The sequence below is a fragment of the Vulpes lagopus genome, chromosome 13 (assembly GCF_018345385.1).
Source record: "Vulpes lagopus strain Blue_001 chromosome 13, ASM1834538v1, whole genome shotgun sequence".
Lineage (NCBI taxonomy): Eukaryota > Metazoa > Chordata > Mammalia > Carnivora > Canidae > Vulpes > Vulpes lagopus.
In genome coordinates, this window is record NC_054836.1 from 22697073 (window position 1) to 22718204 (window position 21132).

Below are 21132 nucleotides of genomic sequence, written 5' to 3' on the forward strand. Positions count from 1 at the left end.
ATGGGCCAAACCCAAGCTTTCATCTGTTTTTAGAAACAAGTTTTATCCAAATGTAGCCATGTTTGTTCACTTAAGTGTTGGCTGTGGCTGCTTTTGCCCTTCAAAGGCAGAGCTGAGTAATTGCAAGAGAGATCAAATGACCAGCAAAGTATTTTGTGGCCCTTTATAGAAAGAGTTTGCTGACCCCTGATATAGACCATGTGGTATAAATGTGTATGTGAATTTCAATCTACAATCTAGGAATATTCTGTTGCTCTAATTGGAATTCCCATCTTGGAGTCAGTCAGTATTTAATCAAATAAAAATATATCATAGACTTTTCTGCCCCTTTTTGAACAGAGGATAAAAATCCAGCGAGTTCTATAGTCTGTCCCCTTAGGAATGGCAACATACGCCTGATTCCTGAATGGTCCTGGGTTCAACTACTGATCTGGAGGTTTCCGACAGCTTTAGTCCAACTAGACAGTTAACTGAATCCTGATGCTAAAATACTGTTGCACTTGCTCATAATGAATCTTTCATGTCCTTTCACAAAAGGACAGCACAAAGACTTGACTGAGCACACAGAATAGGGTCATGACTCCTGTGTGCCTGCTTGCTAGAGGATGTCCTTATGTGTTGTAGAGATCAGTCTAGATCTTGTAACTTGGTGGGGAAAGAGCACAGCACTCCCTTACCAGTAATTATGAGAGACTTTCCAATTTTCACCTAAAAAAGCTTTGCTCTTGACCTGATTGGCTGAGGTCAGTGCCCAGAAGCTTGTTATGAGGACAGTCACATTTGTCTCCATACATTCAGGAAGTAGTTCTCTCATGCATGTGTGGTTGATGAGCTCTGAAACAGAGCACCCACCTTGTACGAGATACATGCATGGCCTCCCACCCAGTCTCTACTCTGAGCCCAGGAAGTAGAAGCTAAATGAGCAAGAACATAGCTTGGAACATGGAAAATGGCAGGTTGAGCATATGCACACTTTGAAGAAACTTGAGAGGGTGCAAAATGGGGAGCAAAACCACAGATGGATGAGGGGGATTCGTGGCCTGGTACAAAAGGATCTGCAGAGCATGGCAACTGGGTGATTCAAATAGTGTGTCATGTTAATCTGTTCTAGTGTACACAATTCCTTTGATGGTGGTTGGGGCATACTATAAAAATATTATTTGGAAAAAATACATTATTTGCAACATTCAATAAATAATTACTTTTAAATATGGAAATACTTAAAAATCTCATATTCATGCTCATAAGCCCCAGAGCTATTTCAGAACTAGAAATGTGAAAACAAAAGTACTACTATTTATAGCCAAGGACTTGAAAATACACATCCCTCAGTTGATTCTTGACAGTGCAGGCCAAGATGGTCTTTGACGTAAAACAGAACACACAATTTCAAGCTCACAAATTAAGCAAGACAGTTACTTACAGTCTCTGAAATTTCCTTCCGAGGCTCTGGAGTGGATTCACCAAGTTCTTCCCCTGATGTCCCAAATCCAGGTTGAAGTGCCGGTGAACCCAAAACTTGAATGAGGTAGGAATCAAAATCCTCACACTTTTTTTTAAACAATTTTTGCTTCAGGGTGTCTTTTAAAAGAGAAGTAGAAAAGTAGGGGGGATAAAACGAACCACTGTTTAAAGAGATAGTCCATGCTCTCGTTAAAATAAAGTCACTTTCCCATCACTTGAAGTCACCTGCTTGGTGAACTAAGTTTTCAAGCATTTGGGGATCATCCATAAGAGGCCATCTAAAATAATTCAGTTTAATTTAATAATGTACAACAGCCTATGAAGGCAAAAGAATCACTTAAATCCTGGCTATCCAAAGCATCGGTTAACTGAACTACTCTGTGGAAGGGGTAGGTCCCACCCATAAGGAGTAATAATAGGCAGTTACCTATGGTTTCAGAGATAGCAAAAGGCCAGCCAGTCCAAAAATATATCCCTCATTGGCTGGAATGAATAACTAATTCCCCTGGTTAAGATGATAAAGCTCTTTAATTATTAAAATACAATGTCTCTGAAATGTGCAAAATTTCTGGTCATTTTAACACAGTAACAGCCCAGTGAGACTGACTATATCCACTAAGCCCACCGGTCATCCTGCAATGTTAAGGGGAAAAAGGCTTAGAGAAAGGGAGAAATAGAAAGCAGGAAGGTTCTGAGCAGGGCATGCTACCTTTCAGGTGTGCGCTGCCAGCGCCCAAACTAGGCTGGGAACAGCACGAGGCAAGGAAGGTTTGAGCTAGGACACATCACCCCCCACTCCCAGACGGATGGTCAAGGAATGATGGGGCCAAATGGAAGCCAAATGTAAGCAAACATGTGGAGCATACATTTTACCCACTTCACAAGCTCGCTGGATGTGGCCCCTGCCACGATGAGTTCTCAGCTGCCAAAGAATTGGAATGTACTTCACCGTGAAGCACTAGCAACCATGTTACGATCACAGATGAGTCAGTGTCTTAGAATGCTTCCCTGGGAAGAAGCATCAGTTCATGTGACAGTGTCAAGTAGCAAAGGGAAACCCATCAGACTGGCACTGACTGTATGATGAGTATTCACAATATGGTACTTTAAGATAGATTCCTGATATCAACCTGTTTACGCTTCATTAGCTTCATATTTTCTAAGAGCAGAGAATGGAGACTAGAACAGAGACTAGAATAAAATAATCCCTGCTGCTTGTGTTTCTCATCTCTTTAGATGGCCATAATTTTCTTTCATTTATCATTCACTTCTTAATTCACTTTGATTCCATAGTTCTTTTCTGCCTTGCTCTGGCTTCCTGCATCTCTTATGTAAGTTGGGTAATTTTTTTAAACATTAACTAGTCTTAGCAATAATCCAGATCCTACCCTTTCTTTTCAACCATGTCCTCGACCATAGACAGCCCAGTTAATCACCTCCAAGGCCAATTCAGCACTTATTCCAAATGAATAAGGACAAGAGATTGTACTCTCTAAACAGGCTTAGTGCTAAATGTTTTTTGCCTTCTGAAGTTTATGTATTCAATTTAATGTTGGCATAAGCCTCATTAGCCTCTTCTTGATTTCCATTTTTTGGTCAGGATAATCCAGTGATGCAGTACTTGGAAGAACAAGATTAATTCCTTTCCCCTGGCACTGAGTCTTACCTTGCAGGGTAATGAAGTCATCAAACTGATAAACATGCTCACTATCTGGGTCAGTGGCAATTAGATTCATTTCTTTGTGGAACATTTCAAAGTTTGGATCATTTTTCTTCACTACCCCAATCACAAATATTTCCACGTTGATGTCACTGGCTCTCTTCACCACTTCCGTCAGATTCTTTTCATCTCGGCTATCAGTCTGCCCATCAGTGATGACCAAGGCCACCTTCTTTACACCGGGCCTTGCGGCTTCAAACATGTGGTTGGCTTCATGGAGAGCTGTGGCCGTGTAGGTGCCTTCCCCCAGATACTGCATGTTGTCCACAGCCAGCTTGAAGTCATCCTTGTTGGAGAACTGTGTCAAATGGGCCACCTTCTCCACCTTATGGCTATAGTTGATTATGCCTATGCGGGCTGTAGCAAGGTCCAGAGCAACCTGGTCAGACAGGGTCTTCACGAGACTTTTGATGATCTCAAAGTTCTCTAGCCCCACACTTTCTGAGCTGTCAATCACAAACATCAGTTCTAGAGGAGTCTCTTTGCATTTGGGCCCACAACCTAAAAGATGGATGTTGAGAGAGAAGCATTGCATGAATGCCAAGTCAGAATGTCACTGATTAGTATGAGATTGGTAAGAGACAGGAGCAGCAGGGGCAGCGGGCCACCAGAGGCCTGGATTAGTACCTTCCTCTTCTGTGTTAACAGCAAATAGCTGTCCCTCTTCTGGCTTCTATATCTGACTTTTTAAAAGAGAATATATTGCAACACCACCACCACAACCCACCAAAACACTGTAGAGGATAAAATACCAAACACTGATGTGCCAATTTCTCAGATTAAAAAAATATATATTTTTTTAAAGGGTCAGCATCCCTGTGTACCCTCCTGACTACGTTCCTCTCTCTCTCTCCCTAAAAAATAACCCTCTTCTCAACTAGCTCTTTATCCTTCCAGCATTTGTATTTTATCTGAATCCAACAGATAATCTTTTGGTCTTCAACCATATCCTTATGTGAAAATTGATATTTGCTCACTGGGTAAAGTGATGGATTGAAAATGTTTAATTGTAGGGGAAGGACTAGAGCCCATAACTGTACACAAGAACAGCTGCCCCCAGCTACTCTAGCTTGTGTCCCTGGTCTTTCATAAAGATGACAAAGGTGGCTCCCTGAGGCCAGGAGTCCATCCATATAATGAAACCTTTTAAGAGAATGGTCTCAGAATGCTGGTCAATAAACAACTTCTGTTTAGGGTTTACCATTCAAAGCAATCGTTAGAGTCACCAGGAATTAAGAACTAACAGGGCTGCATTGGTTTATTCATATCCTCATGTTGACCAACAAACCTACCACAAAAAACCATGAGGAAACTTGGTGCTATTTTTACCGGGCTTCTAGAACTCAGAAGCCACATCTAAATTGGCTTGTCACTGTACAGAGTCCCAGGTGGGATCCTAATTTCCAGAGGTTTTTTGGGGGGCAAGCTAGTTCAGGGGTTCTGTTATGGAAGAACAATGACATTTCTGCCTCTGTCCATTTTAAACACACAAGTTTCTCATCTCTATTATTCTACTAATCTCTTGCCTTTTGGTTAAGCTCTTTTCTTCCCCTTTCTGCTAACTCTATTTTAAGTCTAAAGTATTTAGCCATAGAAGTATTTAGATGGAGCTATGAAGCAAGATGACCTTCTGACTATGTCCTCTTGCCTTTGAAATGAAATGCACTCTAGAAATCATGCTCAAAACTCAATTCAGAAAGACTTCTTGCTTCAGGAAAAACACAGACATTATAATCACCAGTCAGGCTGGATTCAAATACCAGTTAGGCCCCTGTGGTCATATTTCCTTTGTTGTTTTTTTCCTTCCCAAGCTCAGGTAAATGTCACTGAATACAAATGAGCTCTGTGCTCACAAAAGGCCTGGCTGCCCACAGACTCCAGGGCCAGTGTCTTCACTCTTAACCACCGTGGGAAGATGATTTCTTTTTTCAAATCAGGATTCCCACAGCTCCTGTCACCACTTCTTTCAGTTTCCCATTGACTTTTCAAATGAGCTTCAAACTTTCTCATGAGCTTTATCATATATATATATATATATATATCTGGGTAACCACACTTATCTAACACAGAATATAGTAGCTTTGGTACTTTAAAGTGATGGTTCTTTTTCTTGATGGTCAAATCTTACCACATATTTCAAAAATAATTTTGATAACTTCTTCTCTCTGGAGAATAAAAGGAAAACACATGAATTACTTGAGCATAATATTTTTTCCTATAGTCATAAAAGCTATGTCTTATTACAATCAGCATTGGGCCACTTGCTTTCATTCTTTGGCTGAAGAAAATAAATATCACAGAAGTTAAAAGTTGGCTGTAATATATCATGACTGAAATGTGTTTGAGTTGTGAAATGTCATAGCTCAGACTTTCAGAGTTCAAATTGTGGCTCCAGCACTTATCAGCTGTGTGACCTTGGGTATTAGATAACCTAACAGTACCTGTGTCTCAGGGTGATGGTGCAGATCAAATGAGGCTATGCACACAGAACTCTTTGGGTCCAACTCCATAAAGTACTATTTACAAAGGTATGGGAGATGCATGCAATCAGTTACACAATTTAACCCACATGTTCTGAGCAATCAAGACAAATACCAGGGCCAAAAGAGAATCCATTCTACAGTTTATTTCTTCCCTTTCTCTACCACTGTCCAATTTTGCAAATCCCCTCCCCAGGTTTCTAATACTTTCACTTTGGCACTTCCATGAAATGTTCCCACATTCCTAAGTGCTCCTTCCTGGTCCTGCCGCCATAAGCTCCAGCAAAAGAGAGGTGGATAGAAGTCAGTGTGCCAATGCCTTGCCCAGAGTAGCACATATACAAATAACTGGAATGAGACAACAGAAAACAGAATTCTATATTTGCCAAAGACAGGAAGCTGACCAGAATGATTAACTGAATAGAAGCCCAAAAATTTCAACAGGAAGGAGGCAAAACCTGATCTAGGAAGATAAAATTTAACAGTTGTGAAAGTAAAGTTTTAAAGAAAAAAAATCTTTAATGACAGAACTGGGGTAAATGTGACATCGCTAATGATGTGTCTTAACAGAAGCATGCACAGAAAATATTCAGGACATTTTATTTTAATTGTGTTTTTTACTATAAATTGATACATATTGCCAAAGTGACCTTCAGAAAGGTAACTGATGCCTCTAATAGCAGTGTATAAGAAAACCTGTTTTATTTTAGACATACAATACTGGTTATTATTATTGTATAATCTTTGCTATTTGATAGAACAAGATAGCACATTGTTTTAAATTATACTTAAGCAATTCTTAGGCTAAATTTTTTTCATATGCATGTTTCCAAGTTGTACCCTCTTGTGCAAATTCTTTGTACGTACTTTGTCCATTTTTTCTATTAAGATAATTATCTTTCATTGACTTGTAAGAATAATTTATATATCAAAGTTGCATTTAAATTCTTTTTAATGTGTTTTGATAGCCTATGTCTAAATGCTTTAAGTACTCACATATATCAATCTTTTCCTCCTATTCTTTGCTTTTACTTGACTGAAATAGTTTTATTTTTTTCCACTCAAACTGCTCAATGACTACTTTGGCTATTTTCATCAAGGATGAAGGCATTGAATTTATACTTATCAAAAGATTCATAGTCTAGTAAGAAGTAAACAAATAAGTGCTATATACTATTGGATTGGAGCCAAGGAACCATATTGGTCTGCTGGGATTTCCAGGCATGGGAGTGTGCGGGTGGGGCTGCAGTCCATGAAGGTGAATTATGAGCAGGTAGGAGAGGAGAGAGGTGGAATAGGAGGATCATTCCGGGCAGGGGACGGAGTACACACACACAGTACATTATAGTGCTTGGGTAAATTTATGACACAGGTATGTGGCAGAGAGGATGAGAGGAAACCTGGAAGACAGATGAACTCTAGAAGGTCTTCAAGTCATGTTGAAGAGTATGCTTTATCTTAGGCAGTGAGAAGACACATGGTCCCTAAGCAGGGAAGAGATCTGATCACATTTTCGTTTTCAAAATGTGATCATGGCAGCCAATGGAGGAATTTGAGGTCTCTAAATAGTTCAGGGAGGAAAAGTGACACCAGAGAGCAGTGGTGGCAGCGATGGATAGGAAGGACTAGCCTGGACAGATCTTTCAGAGGGAAAATAAAGGAGATTGGTGAGTAATTGGAAGGAAGGACCAGGAAAAGCAGTCTCAGAGGAGGCAAATGATATTGGCCCACTCTCTGAGATAGGGAGGAATGGAAGGGAGCTAATGAAGGTCATTGGGCTCTGCTAGTGCCTGGCTGAGTCTGATACATTGATCCATCCAGCTGAAGATGTTCAGGAGACACTAAGTTGTAAGGTTTGGTGCTCAAGAGAGCAGTTCAGAATGGCGGAAGATTTCAGGAAAGCCAGTGTGCAGCTGGCTGTGGAAATGGGGATGGCAGATGAGATTTCATGGAACTGAGCTTCACAGTCTTTTTTAAAACAGTGTGTCCTGAACCCACCCTCACTTGTTAAACATGTTCTTTTCCATGTTTGTAATATAAAGATAGTATGTTTTCATTCCCCATACAACTTTATTATGATATTAAATTCGCCTTTTCAAACTATACATCCCCCCTTCTGTTCACAGCCATCCCTGCCTGAGAGTTGGAAGGCCAGGAGAAAGAAGACTGAGGACAGAAACTGGGAAATGCTAACATTTAAGGGACAGGTGGAAGAACAGCCTTTTTGAAGCAATCTGGCATGAATTATTATGACATTAAACTCTGTCACTGGTATTTGCCTCCTAAAACAGTAGTTTGCTACTCTGGAATGAATCTACAACTGACAGCTGTTTGGAGATATATTTGGTCAGGGAGAGAAGGTGGGTGGGAAGAGGAAAGAAGCCTTCTAAGAACAGCATTGATGGGGGAGCAGCCTGGATTTGGTACCAGACAAGCCAGCTCCCGCTACAAGGGCTCCGCTACTGGCTAGCAAGGTGACTTGAGGCAAATGGCTCAAACTTTTCTGACATAGCATGTCTTTCATTGAAGTAGAGATGATAATACCTACCTGACAAAGCTATCATGTAGATTAACGTGAAGTCTTAGGCAAAAGAGGGCTGTGGCCGACAGCCTGTGCCCTTCTCATTGCACCCCCCTCCCCACCATTTCCACACTGCACGGGGGCTGGTCCATCATTCATTCCTTGCTTCTGAGCTCTGTCCACATTCCCTGAAAACACTTGCCTTTTTCTTTGTCCACCTTTTGGGGGGACCTATGCACACAAGCCAGTGCTGTCAGCTCTCCACACAGGCTATTTGGACAGGCAATGTGGGGATCCTGTGTATCCAGCATATAGATAGAGGGTGCATGTGCTCAAGGTGGTCACTCTCCTTGGCCCTAAGGGCTCCTCACCCAGGGCAAGGGAAGGGGTACAGTTGAAGAAGCACTAAAGATCTGTGTCGGTGCTCTACAACATGAGCCTCAGGCACCTTACAGTACTAGGTAAGGGTGACACTGATGCAAAGGAGCCTCACACAGTACCAGTCACATACTAGATTCTCATTTCAGATAAATTCTCTCTTCCTTTACTCATCCTTCCCTGCTAGTCTCTTTTCTAGAATCTGGAAAGACAAGGTCAGAATAACATCATCATTTCTTGGTTAAAAATCTTCTACACAAGCAACAAAAGCCTAAGTTGACCCCAAATATCATACATTCTTTTGTCTGCTCTGGATCCACATATCTACTCCTATCATAGCATTTATCAAACAATAGGTGAATATCTGCTTGTCTTTTTTTTTCTAATGGGCTGTGAGCAACTGAATCCACAGAAACAGTCTCTTACTCTCTACTACGCCCCTGCCTGTCTTAGAGTCCAACCTGGAATACACACCCAATAAATGTTGGTGAAATGAGTGAACAAATGAATGGATGAAGGAAACCAAGCCCTCTCCACACTGGGATAGGAGGGAGGGGAGAAACTATGGAGACTGTTCCTCGTGGCATTTTACAGACACTCTCCCTGCTACTTTGGTGTTGGGGGTGGGGAAGGGTATGTATGTAGCTATGTATGATACATATGTAGCTATTTCATATGCTGTAGGCACCTGGGGTATTTCACTTGTGGTGAGGAAGAACAAAGAGAAAAAGGCAAATAGGCCCTAAAAAAGTGTGTGATCTGTTTGTCATATGCCCAGCTCTTGTGTCTTACCTTCACTACTTGAACTCCCACCCCTTACACCTAGACTAGCTTAGCACAGCACATAGGGTCAGCATCTCCAGGCTATGTATGACCCACTGGAAAACCAAAAAGAAGAAAAAAGAGAAGGTTCCTATTGCTTTTCCACTCCAGAAGATGAAGTAAGTGCCTTTCAATGAGAAAGGAAGAAGTAAACTTTGCTACAGAAATTCTAGAACTTTCCACCCGGTGGGAGCTAGAAGAGTCAGCTTTTTATTTGCAATGGTGTAGGGAGAATAGGGAAAAGTTTGCCAATGCCTCACAAGTTTTGTTGAGTAAGTGAATTAGTGCATTAAAGTAATCCCCATTTGTGATGGCTGTTGTCCTCAGAGCACTTCCTAAAGGAGCTAGTTCAAGGAAACAGAGAGTGCCCCTGCCCCACTTTGGAAATGAGAAGGAGCATGTAAAGTAAGTCGTCTGGCTGTTTGCCTCCTTTTATACAGCTTACGTCCTTGTTACCCTATCTAGCAGGGGTCACAGGGGAGTAGTCACCCACCACCTCAAGGCTGGGTATGGACTGCCTAGTATTCTCTCTCTCATGCTCAGATCAATTACCTCATGCATCTAAGTCAACACTGGGCTTGTAGTAGTGCTATCATTAAATAGCAACTGGAACTCTGTGTCAAAAGAATTCACACTTCTGAAGCTAAAACATGAATGTAATAATTTTGCAACCACAAACCCTCAATTACCCTCTAGGATGGATACTCACTGTAAGTCCTATGTCTCCCTTTGGTCCTTGTAACCCCTACTTAGCAGAAGAAGAGTAACAGTCAATATAGTTGGAACTGGTTAGTGTATAAAATGACAGGAAGACTTTAAAGATCACTGCTTGCCTGTCTTCCTGGGGATCCAGGCTCCCCAATTTCTCCTTTATCGCCTTTCTTTCCCACAGCGCCCTGTTCTCCATGCTCTCCCTTTAGAATACAGAAAAAAGAGAAGGTTAGAATGTAAATATTAAAGCCAAATAAGAAAAACTCTAAAATTTACTTCATTTGCAAGTGGTAGCTTTTGAAGACCTGTGGTTCTGGTTGATACAAATATACTATAGGAAAAAAGGGGACAGACATGATATTTATATCACCCCCCCCACCCCCAGCCCGATTCCATAAACTAATTCATGATGAAGCATAGATCACAATGTAAGGAGACCTTGATTCACTATTAGGTCAGCTCACTGCCTTCAGGAAGTTCAACTATTATAAAACTTTACACCAGAGTTATCTGGTGTCTTTTACGTGGTATGTTGTAAGGGTTTAGTCCTTTTTCAGCTGGCTTTCAAGGATGAATAAGATGAGATTTATAAAGTAAACATGTTTATAGTTAGGAAAGGAAATGCATAAGGATTTGCTTTCAAATTGATTTTTTCCTATGAGAGCTGTAATGATGAATGACCAGTATGAGAGCTCTTCCAAAGTTCACAATAAGCTATTGAGATCCTAAACCTAAGCATTTTTCTAAGGTCCAGAAATACTTACCTTCTGGCCAGGGAGCCCACGGCCTGTCATGCCTTTTGGCCCTGGAAAGCCTTGAGGTCCTTGCTCCCCCTACACAGTATGAAAAAGGGATCATCCCATTAATTTCTCAAGATAACTCAGAAAATTATTTGAGTCAGATATATACTTGCAGTTTCAAAACCATATTGTAGCATTATCTAAATTGGGGAGGGGGACTGTATATGTCAGATGGGCTTAATTCTTTGCTAGTAAAAGTTGAACTTCTGAATCTGGGGTAGAAGTGAAGGAGCTAGTTTACAGCATTTGCCTGTTTCTGTGGCATAATTACTCCCACCTTGGGCAATTTCAAACTATGAATATTTTATAAACCAGTTCACAAATAACAGGCAGCTGATAGGAATGGTGATTTTTATGATCTTCTCTACATTTTTCTATATTTTTTGATATGCTAAAAGCATGTATTGTCTTATTAGTGGAGGAAAAGAGGATATAACTGCATCTCTCCCCAGTAAATGCCAAGGAGCTGTTTATATAATTACCATAGACTGTTAGTTGCAGCCCTGATCATTGGTACCATGGATCTATTTATTTAGTACCTCCTTAATTCAGAAAATAAAAATGTTTTCATGGCAGGGCTTGTTTTTAACTGCCCCATCCCTTACCTCAACTTTTTTCTCCCACTCCCAGACCCCTGTCCCCACACAGATTTAAAGGGTTTTCATGAGGTTGAGCGCGAAGCAGAAATAATCCGTCTACTACACGAAGTCGTAGTTCTGATTCTGCTTACCTCTAAATCATTGTTAGCAATGAATCTGTGGCAAAGCTGTGTGACAATGAGCTACTGGGATTTTATTTGCTCACTTTGAACATCTTTCTCAAAGGTACCCTGACTATACCTACTAGAATCACTTATACACTTAATGAAAACCTCAGACAACGAATTGAGAATCCAGGTGGGGGTAGAGGTAAAATATGCATTTTGCCACAGGCTTGCTAGGGCTTGAGAACCACTACTCTAGAAGGCAGGATGGGATCTAGAAGGAGAGCCTGGAGGGGGTCACAGAGGCTTGCTTGGAGATCACTGCAACTTTGAGTATCAGCATTCCTCAGCCCCCTTCCTAACTCATTGGCTTCCAAACTTTTTAAAATCAACAGAACCCTTTGTTTTTAAAAGTATTATAATGAAATATTTTAGACATGCAAAATGTATACTGAAAAAGGCAAATATTTATATACTACCATATTGAAACTCCTGAGGTACCCAATCCCCTCCCCTAAGAAGAGGGGACATCTGTCACTGAAATTGATATGCATCACTCATATCCCTGTTTTTATGCTTTAACTACATATATATAGTCTAAGACAATATTTCATATTTTAAACTTCAAAGAAGAGGTATATCTATGTATCCAATTTATATTTTAAATCTCAGCACTACCTATTTGAAATATATCTGTGTACATATACATAGTTCTAGTTTGTTAATTTTCTCTGCTCTACAGCAGAGAAACTAACTAACTAGACTATAATTGATCCATTATCCTAGTGATGGACATTTAGGTTGTTTCCCATATTTCCCAATTGCAAATAATGTTTCAGTGAATACTCTCTTAAATATCTTTGCACACTTGCTCACATCCCTAGGAGGGAACCTTTTCATTAAAACAAATTTTATACAGAGAGGTACAATATAGTATAAATATAATTGGAGACTCTTGTTGAAATAAAGTGGATCGGGGCAGCCCCAGTGGCTCAGCAGTTTTGTGCTGCCTTCAGTCCAGGGCGTGATCCTGAAGACTTGGGATCGAGTTCCACATTGAGCTCCCTGCATGGAGCCTGCTTCTCCCTCTGCCTGTGTCTCTGTCTCTCTCTCTCTCTCTCTCTCTCTCTGTCTATCTCTCATGAGTGAATAAATGAAATCTTAAAAAAAAAAAAAAAAGAAATGAAGTGGATCGGCTTGGCTGAACTTTTAGGTCCTTTTCATCTCTGCCATGTTGTATTTCTAAATGGAAAGCAGGTATGGGGTTACAGTTTTGCCTCAATTCAGCTCTAGAGGACTCAGACCAAGTATGTTACAAAGGTCAGGTTGTGGAGAGCTCATTCACTGAGTCTTTTTCACCTTGGTCATTCTTGAGCCAAGCACAGTGCCATGGTAGCGTGGGCCCACAGTAAAGGTACATGCAGTATTCTGCATGGATGTCTCAGGCCTATCTGAGGAGACTCAACCCTGAAGAAGTGCCCCCAGTATTAGTTGCTTAGTGGTGACAGAAGACTGGCAGGGATCACTGGTCTTCTCTATTCAGTTCACAGTCAAGAGAGGAGTCTTTTCCCACCAGGAAACATGGTGCTACAGAGAGCCCAGAACCCTAGATTGGGATTGGTGCCAGTGAAGTAAGCTGGAGACAGTACATCAACATTCAGAGTCCAAGCTAGAGATTCAAGAAGGAAAAAGGAGAGATCCTTGGGTGACTCAGCGGTTTAGCCCCTGCCTTTAGCCCGTGATCCTGGAGGGCGTGATTCTGGATTCCCAGGATCGAGTCCCACATGGGGCTCCCTGCATGGAGCCTGCTTCTCCTTCTGCCTGTGTCTCTGCCTCTCTCTGTCTCTCTCTGTCTCTCATGAATAAATAAATAAAATCTTAAAAAAAAAAAAAAAAAAAGAAGGAGGAGGACGAGAAAGGAGAGGAGAAAAATCTGTTCTGTTTCCAAAGATTAAACAGCTTGAACACAGGTGTGAAGAGGAATAGACAGGAAAATGTGGAACACAGACCAACCTCATTACACTTGCTGACAAACGTGCTCTGGGAGTGGATGTGCAGCCTCATTTAGAAAATGAAGGCTAGAAGGATCTGTCTATATACAGAATGTGTGGCCAGCTCACAGAATCATATGGAGGATGGTGGGGGAGATACCTGCCTGAGAATCTGCCTTCTCTGTTCTAATTTAAAAAGAAAAGAAAAACGAAAAAATTATAAGAAAGATATCCTCTTAAGAAAGATGTGTCAGTAAATGATACTTTGGCATAAATTAGTTTCCTCAGAGTTTTTTTTGCAGAGGTAAGTAGGACATCTTCATTCAACCGGGTACCTGGTTGAAAGGTAATTTGAGGTTGTCAGGGAGATGCTTGCAATCCCTGGGACCTGAGTTCAGGGTTCAGAAGGTTTCCCAGATAGGCAGGAGGGGATTAAAGGTTCATGAGAGAACACTAGAAAAGGCTGTATAGCTGGCTGTGTCCCAGCCCGTAGGACAGAACAGCATGACAAACAAAGCAGTTGGGCCCGGGGTATGATGGCGAATTGTCACTGAGAATTGCACATTCAGACAAGTGGGTCCAGAAAGAGCTTGACACCTTTCTGACAATTCTTCAAAATAATATTTTTTTTACAACCTTTTGGATCCTGTAACAGCTAATATAGATGTCCAATAAATATTTCTGACTAACTAGTTTCCTTCAAGAATTTATACAATTTCCTAGCAAACATAAAAGCTACTGTGGCTTCACTGCCAGGCCCTGAGGGGAAAACCTCAAAGTGACCACTTATTGTGTTAGGATCAGCTTCACAGTCAGGAATTTGTTTTGCATTATTTCACATTATAGATATTTTAGATATAATTTTGTTCACACTGTAGCTATTCCAGGCAGCTGGGTTTCCCTACAAAAAGACCTTTTTTTTTTCTTCTGCCAATTTCCCTTCAAAATACTTGAAGTCTTCCTATAACTTTCAGAGTGTACTATCTGGCCAACAGTGAGCCAGCTCCTTAATTTGGCAGAGGTGAATGCTATCCAATCATGATTTTTTTCCTTACAAGTCTCAGGAAAATGATACACAATTATTTTCAGCCTGGGTCAGAAGCAACTACAGGAAAGAACCTGTCTGTCTGAAGGTATAATTAAATCTAAAATTCAAACCCAGCTTCTCAACCACTCTCTCACCCTTAGATCCATCCTGCTACAGATGTGATCATTTTCATTTTTCAGGTAATTAAGGTGCAGTAAGAAAAGAAATCAAAATGATGGATGATCCAAAACTATAAAATAAAACTTCTGCCTTTCCTTGAGGGCATAAAAACTTCTTAGAAAAGGCTGCTCTCATGTTTTCTTTTGTTTGTTTTAATTTTATTTATTTATTCAGGAGAGACACAGAGAGAGCAGCAGAGACATAGGCAGATGGAGAAGCAGGTGCCATGCCGGGAGCCCAGTGAGGGACTCGATCCCAGGACTCCATGAGCTGAAGGCAGACGCTTAACTGCTGAGCCACCCAGGTGTCCCTTTGCTTTCATTCTTAAATCCACAACAAAAAGTGCTAATCAATCTATGAAAGCACAACTTTTTTTGAGTGCATCATAGAGCTGCGGTAGTAGGGTAGCCAACTGACTCAAAATCTAAGGAAACAAAGGATCCTCTTAAGGAGAGACAAGGCATGGGCACTTACCTTCTGGAAACAACAGATATCATGCAGGCTGGTAAGAGGAATTCAGATAAAATTCCTAACCAATCGCTAAAGGCTGAGTGTGGGCCAGTGTGAGAGTCAGAACTCCTGGGAGCTTCAGACACAGGGGACTTTATATCCACTCACAGGTCCTTTGGGGACCTCACCAGGGCTCATAAGAGAGACTGGGAGCAGAGTGACTCCCAAAACTTCCCTAGTGGCTCAAGCCCAGGGGAGGGAAGAAGCTAACCCCCAGCAAAAGGCACAAAGCCATCTATGGGACAAAAATCTGAAGCTGTTGAGGAAGGACAGCAATCAGTCATCTTTAGGGCACAGATGACCCGTGGGAGCTGAGGAAAGGAAACAGAATAAAACTTGCAGGCATGGATCATAGACTTTTAGAGATGCCCCACTACTTGGGGAAGGGTCAGGAAACCTTCCTTAGCCCAGACCGTCAGAGGCGTACTATGCATTTGCTGGAACTTATAACACTGCCCACACTTAAAAGGGTGAATTTTTCTATAAATAGTCTTTTACTAAAATTAGAAAAAGTCTTTTAAAAATTAAAAAGAATTAATAGAACATGGGGCAAAATGAATAGCGTCTATAAACAGTACTGAAGCAATGGTAATTTTCCGACATTGATAATTTTACTGTGTTACATAAGAGAATGTAGATTTTGATAAATTTTGAAGGTAGGGGGTACAAGATTATTGAAGCAGGCCTGGAAAGAAAAGCAGCTCAAAGAAAGAAGCCAGTATTGTATTAAGATGTTGACTTAGTGGGTAAATGGCAGAGTGAGCAAGATATGGTGGCCTGGCCGATTAGTTATAGAAGTATTTGGCCTCAAATCCACGAACCATCTTGTATGGAAAGGGATTATTTTCTTAGGCTTCATGAAGGACACAGTAACTCACTTTAGAAGGAAAAATGGTATTTTCTTGGTGGCCCATGGAGTACATAAAATTGTACATGTAGATCGAAGGCGCTTGCCCAGAGGCCCCTAGAACGACCCAATGGTCTGGCATTTTGAAACCTAACCCCTAGCTGATGGTGACAGCTGAATCGCCATCATCACATTCTCATGTTACAACTAGCACCTGCCATGGAAAAGGACTGAGCCACACAATAAGAGAGCTAGACATAGTCTTAGGTAATTGCTAGAATAACCTGGGGGCAAGTATGTAAATGATAAAACCAAGGCTTGCAATCCCTCCCCATTTCCTCGGATTGTATTTGATTTCACCTCGATGCTTCCAACAGTAATTCTCTCCAAAGGCAGTTCCTCCAAAGCCTCTGCTGATTTTCTTTCCTCAGTTCTGTCTTGTTTCCTCAGTTCTGTCTGGCAGTTTCTCCATCTCTAGCCTGAAAATCAAGAGCCTCCAGTTTCTTAAAATCCTTTCTTTTGTGGAATTGAATTCCTCTAACTTAATGTCCCATTTTGATACGTTAGCTTCTCCAACATGGGCTAATGCAGCATAACGCTTGTGCAGCAAAGCAGCCCATTTGGTTGGGAATGGAATCCATGCGTAAGTTATGTGTTAGCCAGCGAGCCTTCTGCTGGAGCACAGCCCAGGCTCACCTGGTACCTGGCCAGGCTATGGTACCAATGGGCTTAAATGGAACAATGTGGCTTCATTATACTTGATTCTCATTCAAATGGTGATCTAGTCCCATTGTGTCCAGTGAGAGGCAGAGAAATGGTTTACTTTACAGATTCAGGGACTTGTTTGGGGTCTGTCCCTAAAAATGGTTTAAAACTTGCATCATTTGTTCCTCTCCTCCTCTCCTTGGCCCATAATATAGGGTCTTTTTCAAAACCTAAGTAGTGTCAGCCATGTATGGCAAGGGTTTTCTGAACAACTCCTATGGAAACTTGCATGAGCTGGACCAAAATGCTACTGACATCAATATTGATGGCTATATTCATTTCCTTTTGCCACTGTAATGAATTGCCACAAATTTAGTGGCTGAAACAACATAAATTTGTTCTCTTACTGTTCTGGAAATCAGAAGTACAAAATCGGTTTTACTGGGCTAAAGCCAAGGTATTGGCAGGGCTGCTTTTTCCTGGAGCCTCTGAGGGGAGCAACTGTTTCTTGGACTTTTTCAACTTCTAGTAGTCATTGGTATTCTTTGGCTTGTGGCCCCTTCGTCCATCTTCCTCCGCTCTATCCTTATTTCCACCATAACATCACCTCTTCCATAGTCTTTTCTCCTTCTTCCCCCCTCTTATAAGGACACTCATGATCACACTCAGGGTCCACCCAGATAATCCAGGATAACATCTCCATCTCAAAATGCTTAACTTAATCACATCTGCAGAGTTTCTTCTGCCATAGAAGGCAATATTCACAGACTCTAGGGATTAGGACATGAACATCTTTGGGGGACATTATTCAGCCTACCACATTGGCTTTTTACCTATATTCATGTGAAAAGCAATTGTTATATTTTCTGTAATTTACTTTCACATGCTTTAGTTTAGATAGTATCATGAGAATGTGTATGTGTAATTCAGTTTATACTGTAGGGATGCAGAAGTAACACTTGAAATACCATAATCAGTGGTACTGACCTGTGCTTCAATTCTTACTATCTGAATTTGCTCCAGAGGGATGAGAAAAACAATTTACCCTTGGGAAAATAAGAGGTAGTCAAGATCTGTCATAGATAGAAATGTCATGCAGGTACTTCACCCCTTGCATGGATGGGTATAAGAGTCAGCCAAATACTTTTGGTAGAGCACCCTAATTCTAGAACTCATTCAGAACAGGTGCCTCCTACCCCCATCCCATAATGAAGAGTCCCTTCACTGATCTGACTAAAAGGTTAATTGATCCAATCATGAGAATATGGGTATATTTGTCTCAGAGAAATCATTTTATGCAAAGCTTATCAAAGTGCTTTCAAAAAAAAAAAAAAGACAATTGGAACTTGGACCATGCTTTAGTGCCTTCTTGTTAATGAGTAGCTGAATATCGGATACAATTCTCTCTGAAACTTGGTTTAATTAAAAATATGACTCCTGATAGCAAGGTTGTCTAGGAGGAAGCAAGTAACTCCTGCCAATTTCTAATCTTTAGAGGCTACCAATAGTCACCATAAAGAACCTGACAAATCTAAATGTTGGAATTGACCTTGCTCGGCTCACAACAGGCACGGCCAAATGTGCTCAATTTGGGCATATGTTCCCTCTATTCATTTCGTTAAACTTTTTTGTCTCTGCTTCCAGTTTTCTGTTTCTGTCTTCTAGCAGATGTTAACATGGTTGAACAATTAGCACAAATATTCCCAAAGAATCTCAGCAACGGTCAAGCCACTTAACTGGACTGTTTGATTGCTTGGTGGACACGTGTGTTGCTGTTCCGATCTTCCATCTGATTGCAGGATCTGGTCCCATTTTCCAATAATAAAGTTGTTCTTAATATAAATGTTAGAATTAAATACATCGATAGGTCATAGTGCAAAGCCCATCATGGCTTCTAGGGGTCCTGCCAGCTCAACTCAGTTGTACATGTTTAACTTTTTCTGCTTAAATAGCCTTTTGTAAAACCTGCCAAGTTTCATGAAAATCTTGTACGGCATGTGGATATCCCTGCAGCACACATGATAGGATACAAAGAGACAAGGTCAGCTTTATGGCAGTTGCCTCGGCTAGAGACAGAGGACTCTGGAATGCTCCCTTTCCTGGCCACCTGCACAGTGTAGGCTCCTGGTTTCCCTCCTGCCATTGTCAGCTTGTTTTTCACTTCTCTGGAGTCTCTCTCTGAACCCTTGGTGTCCTCAAGGTGGATGTCTGCCATGGTCCTTCCTTTTGTTTTAGTATTATCCTCTGTAGTATTGTCCACTACCATGGCATCAGCGGTGACCTTCTTAAGATAATCTCCACTTCTCTAGCCCCAGTCTCACCCCAGTCTCTATGCTCTGGCCCTAACTTTATATCTGCTTTCCAGAACTTTCCACCTGTTAGCCAAGTCAGAACCAAATCTATCAAGTATAGACATTCTCTTCAGGCAAGCCTGCTTTGCTTTCTGCCTTTTTCCCTATCTGACTCCTCCCCCAGTGCCCAGGTTTGGGATTCTCTTTATGTTCTGATCTTCATGTCCTCTCTGTGTCCCTCCCAGTGTCCTCATCTCATCTGTGGACCAGTTCTAGCCCACCAAACACATCCAAGGGGTCTTGTCTGACCCACTCTCACCCCAATCACAAGTAAAACCCCCACATCAGCCCACACCTCTGTGGTATATGTCTCCTCGCGGGTTTGGGTGCACACATCTTTCTGTCCTTAAATTCTCAAAGTAGAGGCACTTCATCTTAATTGTCTTTCTACATCCTAAGGTACCTGTTTCAGGGCCCTGCATTTCAAACCAAGATAGATGGAGTGGATATGGAGGCTGGCTACCTTTTTGGTAGAAGCAGGAGGTAGCAGCTCCAGCTGTCAAAATGAATGTGTCTTGACTGTCACACTTCTGGTGTGAATGCTGGTAAAGATGATGTTTACTTTATATCATCACTCTATGATTCTGGGGGAAGAAAAACTTATTTAGACTGTATGTGTCATGTTTAATTTTACCAAAAAGAAGATACCAATGAGACTTTCAGCCAGGTCTATCCTTAGGCCCAGGGTATGATATTTCCTGTCAGTAGGTTTGGTGACAGCTGTTAACTCCTGTGGTGCACCAAAGAACAGACCAAAAGGTGAATGCCCCCCACCCCCCACTTTATCCCATGGTCTCCTGTGGCCACACCAGTGACTTCTAAGCTAACATAGCACACTCCCTGCTATGCCAACAGTCCCCAGCCATCCTGGCTCTTCAATTGCTGCTCCTCCCATGGAGAAATTCTGGAGGCATCATTGACACTGACATCAAAAAACCATAATGGAAATTCTGCTTTTAAATGCTTATATTTGAGATGTGAATTTTGGACCTGTGCCTCTGTATTGGCCTCCTGCTTTTATTACCTGTCAAAAGGATTATAACTACTGAGAAACAGTGACATTCTAGAAACTGATTTCCTCTACCAGGAATTAAAAGCACAAAAAGGACTAACAACTAATTGATTGCTTTCTCAGAGAATGTCTTTCACCAGAGGGTTCACAACATTAGTTCTTCTATGTGTCTCTTTCTGGATATGATATGGGAGTTAAAGAAGTCATATCTAGAGACCCATGAATTCTTTGAGTAAAAGCAGGGTAAGCTTATTTCACTTCTCATAATGTCCTCTAAGTTGATTTATATTGTTCCTTATGGCATGAATTTCCTCCAATTTGGGGAGGCTTAATAATATTCTATTGTGTGGATATATCATATTTTCTTAATCCATTTGTGCTTTGATGGGCATTTAGGTTGTTTCATATCTTGGCTGTTGGAATAGTGCCACAGTGAATACAGGAGTACTAAGTGAAACAAGCCAGCCACAGAAGGACAAATACTGCATGATCACCCAGGGTTAGATGACCGAATAGTCAAAGTCATAGAGGCAGAGTAAAATAGGTAGCTGCCAGGGGCGAAGAGGGGGAAATGAAATGTTGTTCGATGGAAATAAGGTCTCAGTTATGGAAGATGAGTAAGTTCTAAATATGTGCTGCATAACATACTGCCTATAGTTAGCAATACTGTACCATACACTTCAAAGATTGTTAAGGTAGGTCTCACGTTAAGTATTCTTACCACAATAAAAAAAATTAAAACAAAGGCTGAAAATAATTAATTTGTTTTTCAAAATATAGAAATGATAAGGCTATCCAAATATATTTTTAAAACAAAATAAAGAAAATTACATTAATTGGAAAAAGCTGGGGGGATAAAAGTACAATAGGACCTACTTCCTATAGACAGTTCTGTCTCTTTCATTTATAT

At 41.1% G+C, this 21132-nt stretch overlaps 1 protein-coding gene and 1 long non-coding RNA gene across 3 annotated transcripts in view; one reads left to right on the forward strand and one right to left on the reverse strand.

The window, feature by feature from the left end:
- Nucleotides 1-10083, forward strand: part of LOC121474922 — a 49773-nt gene extending 39690 nt beyond the window's left edge. The window contains exons 2-3 of the long non-coding RNA XR_005983582.1: nt 1447-1528; nt 7791-10083. This is a non-coding gene — a long non-coding RNA (uncharacterized LOC121474922). The remainder of the gene's footprint in view (nt 1-1446; nt 1529-7790) is intronic.
- COL28A1 (collagen type XXVIII alpha 1 chain) overlaps nt 1-21132 on the reverse strand; it is a 162057-nt gene that overhangs the window by 18364 nt on the left and 122561 nt on the right. For both annotated transcript variants that reach the window (XM_041728092.1, XM_041728093.1), the window contains 6 exons: nt 10861-10929; nt 10219-10299; nt 10095-10130; nt 5313-5349; nt 3131-3685; nt 1424-1581 (listed from right to left, as the gene is read on the reverse strand). In XM_041728092.1, the coding sequence (XP_041584026.1) occupies nt 1424-1581; nt 3131-3685; nt 5313-5349; nt 10095-10130; nt 10219-10299; nt 10861-10929 (936 nt within the window). The remainder of the gene's footprint in view (nt 1-1423; nt 1582-3130; nt 3686-5312; nt 5350-10094; nt 10131-10218; nt 10300-10860; nt 10930-21132) is intronic.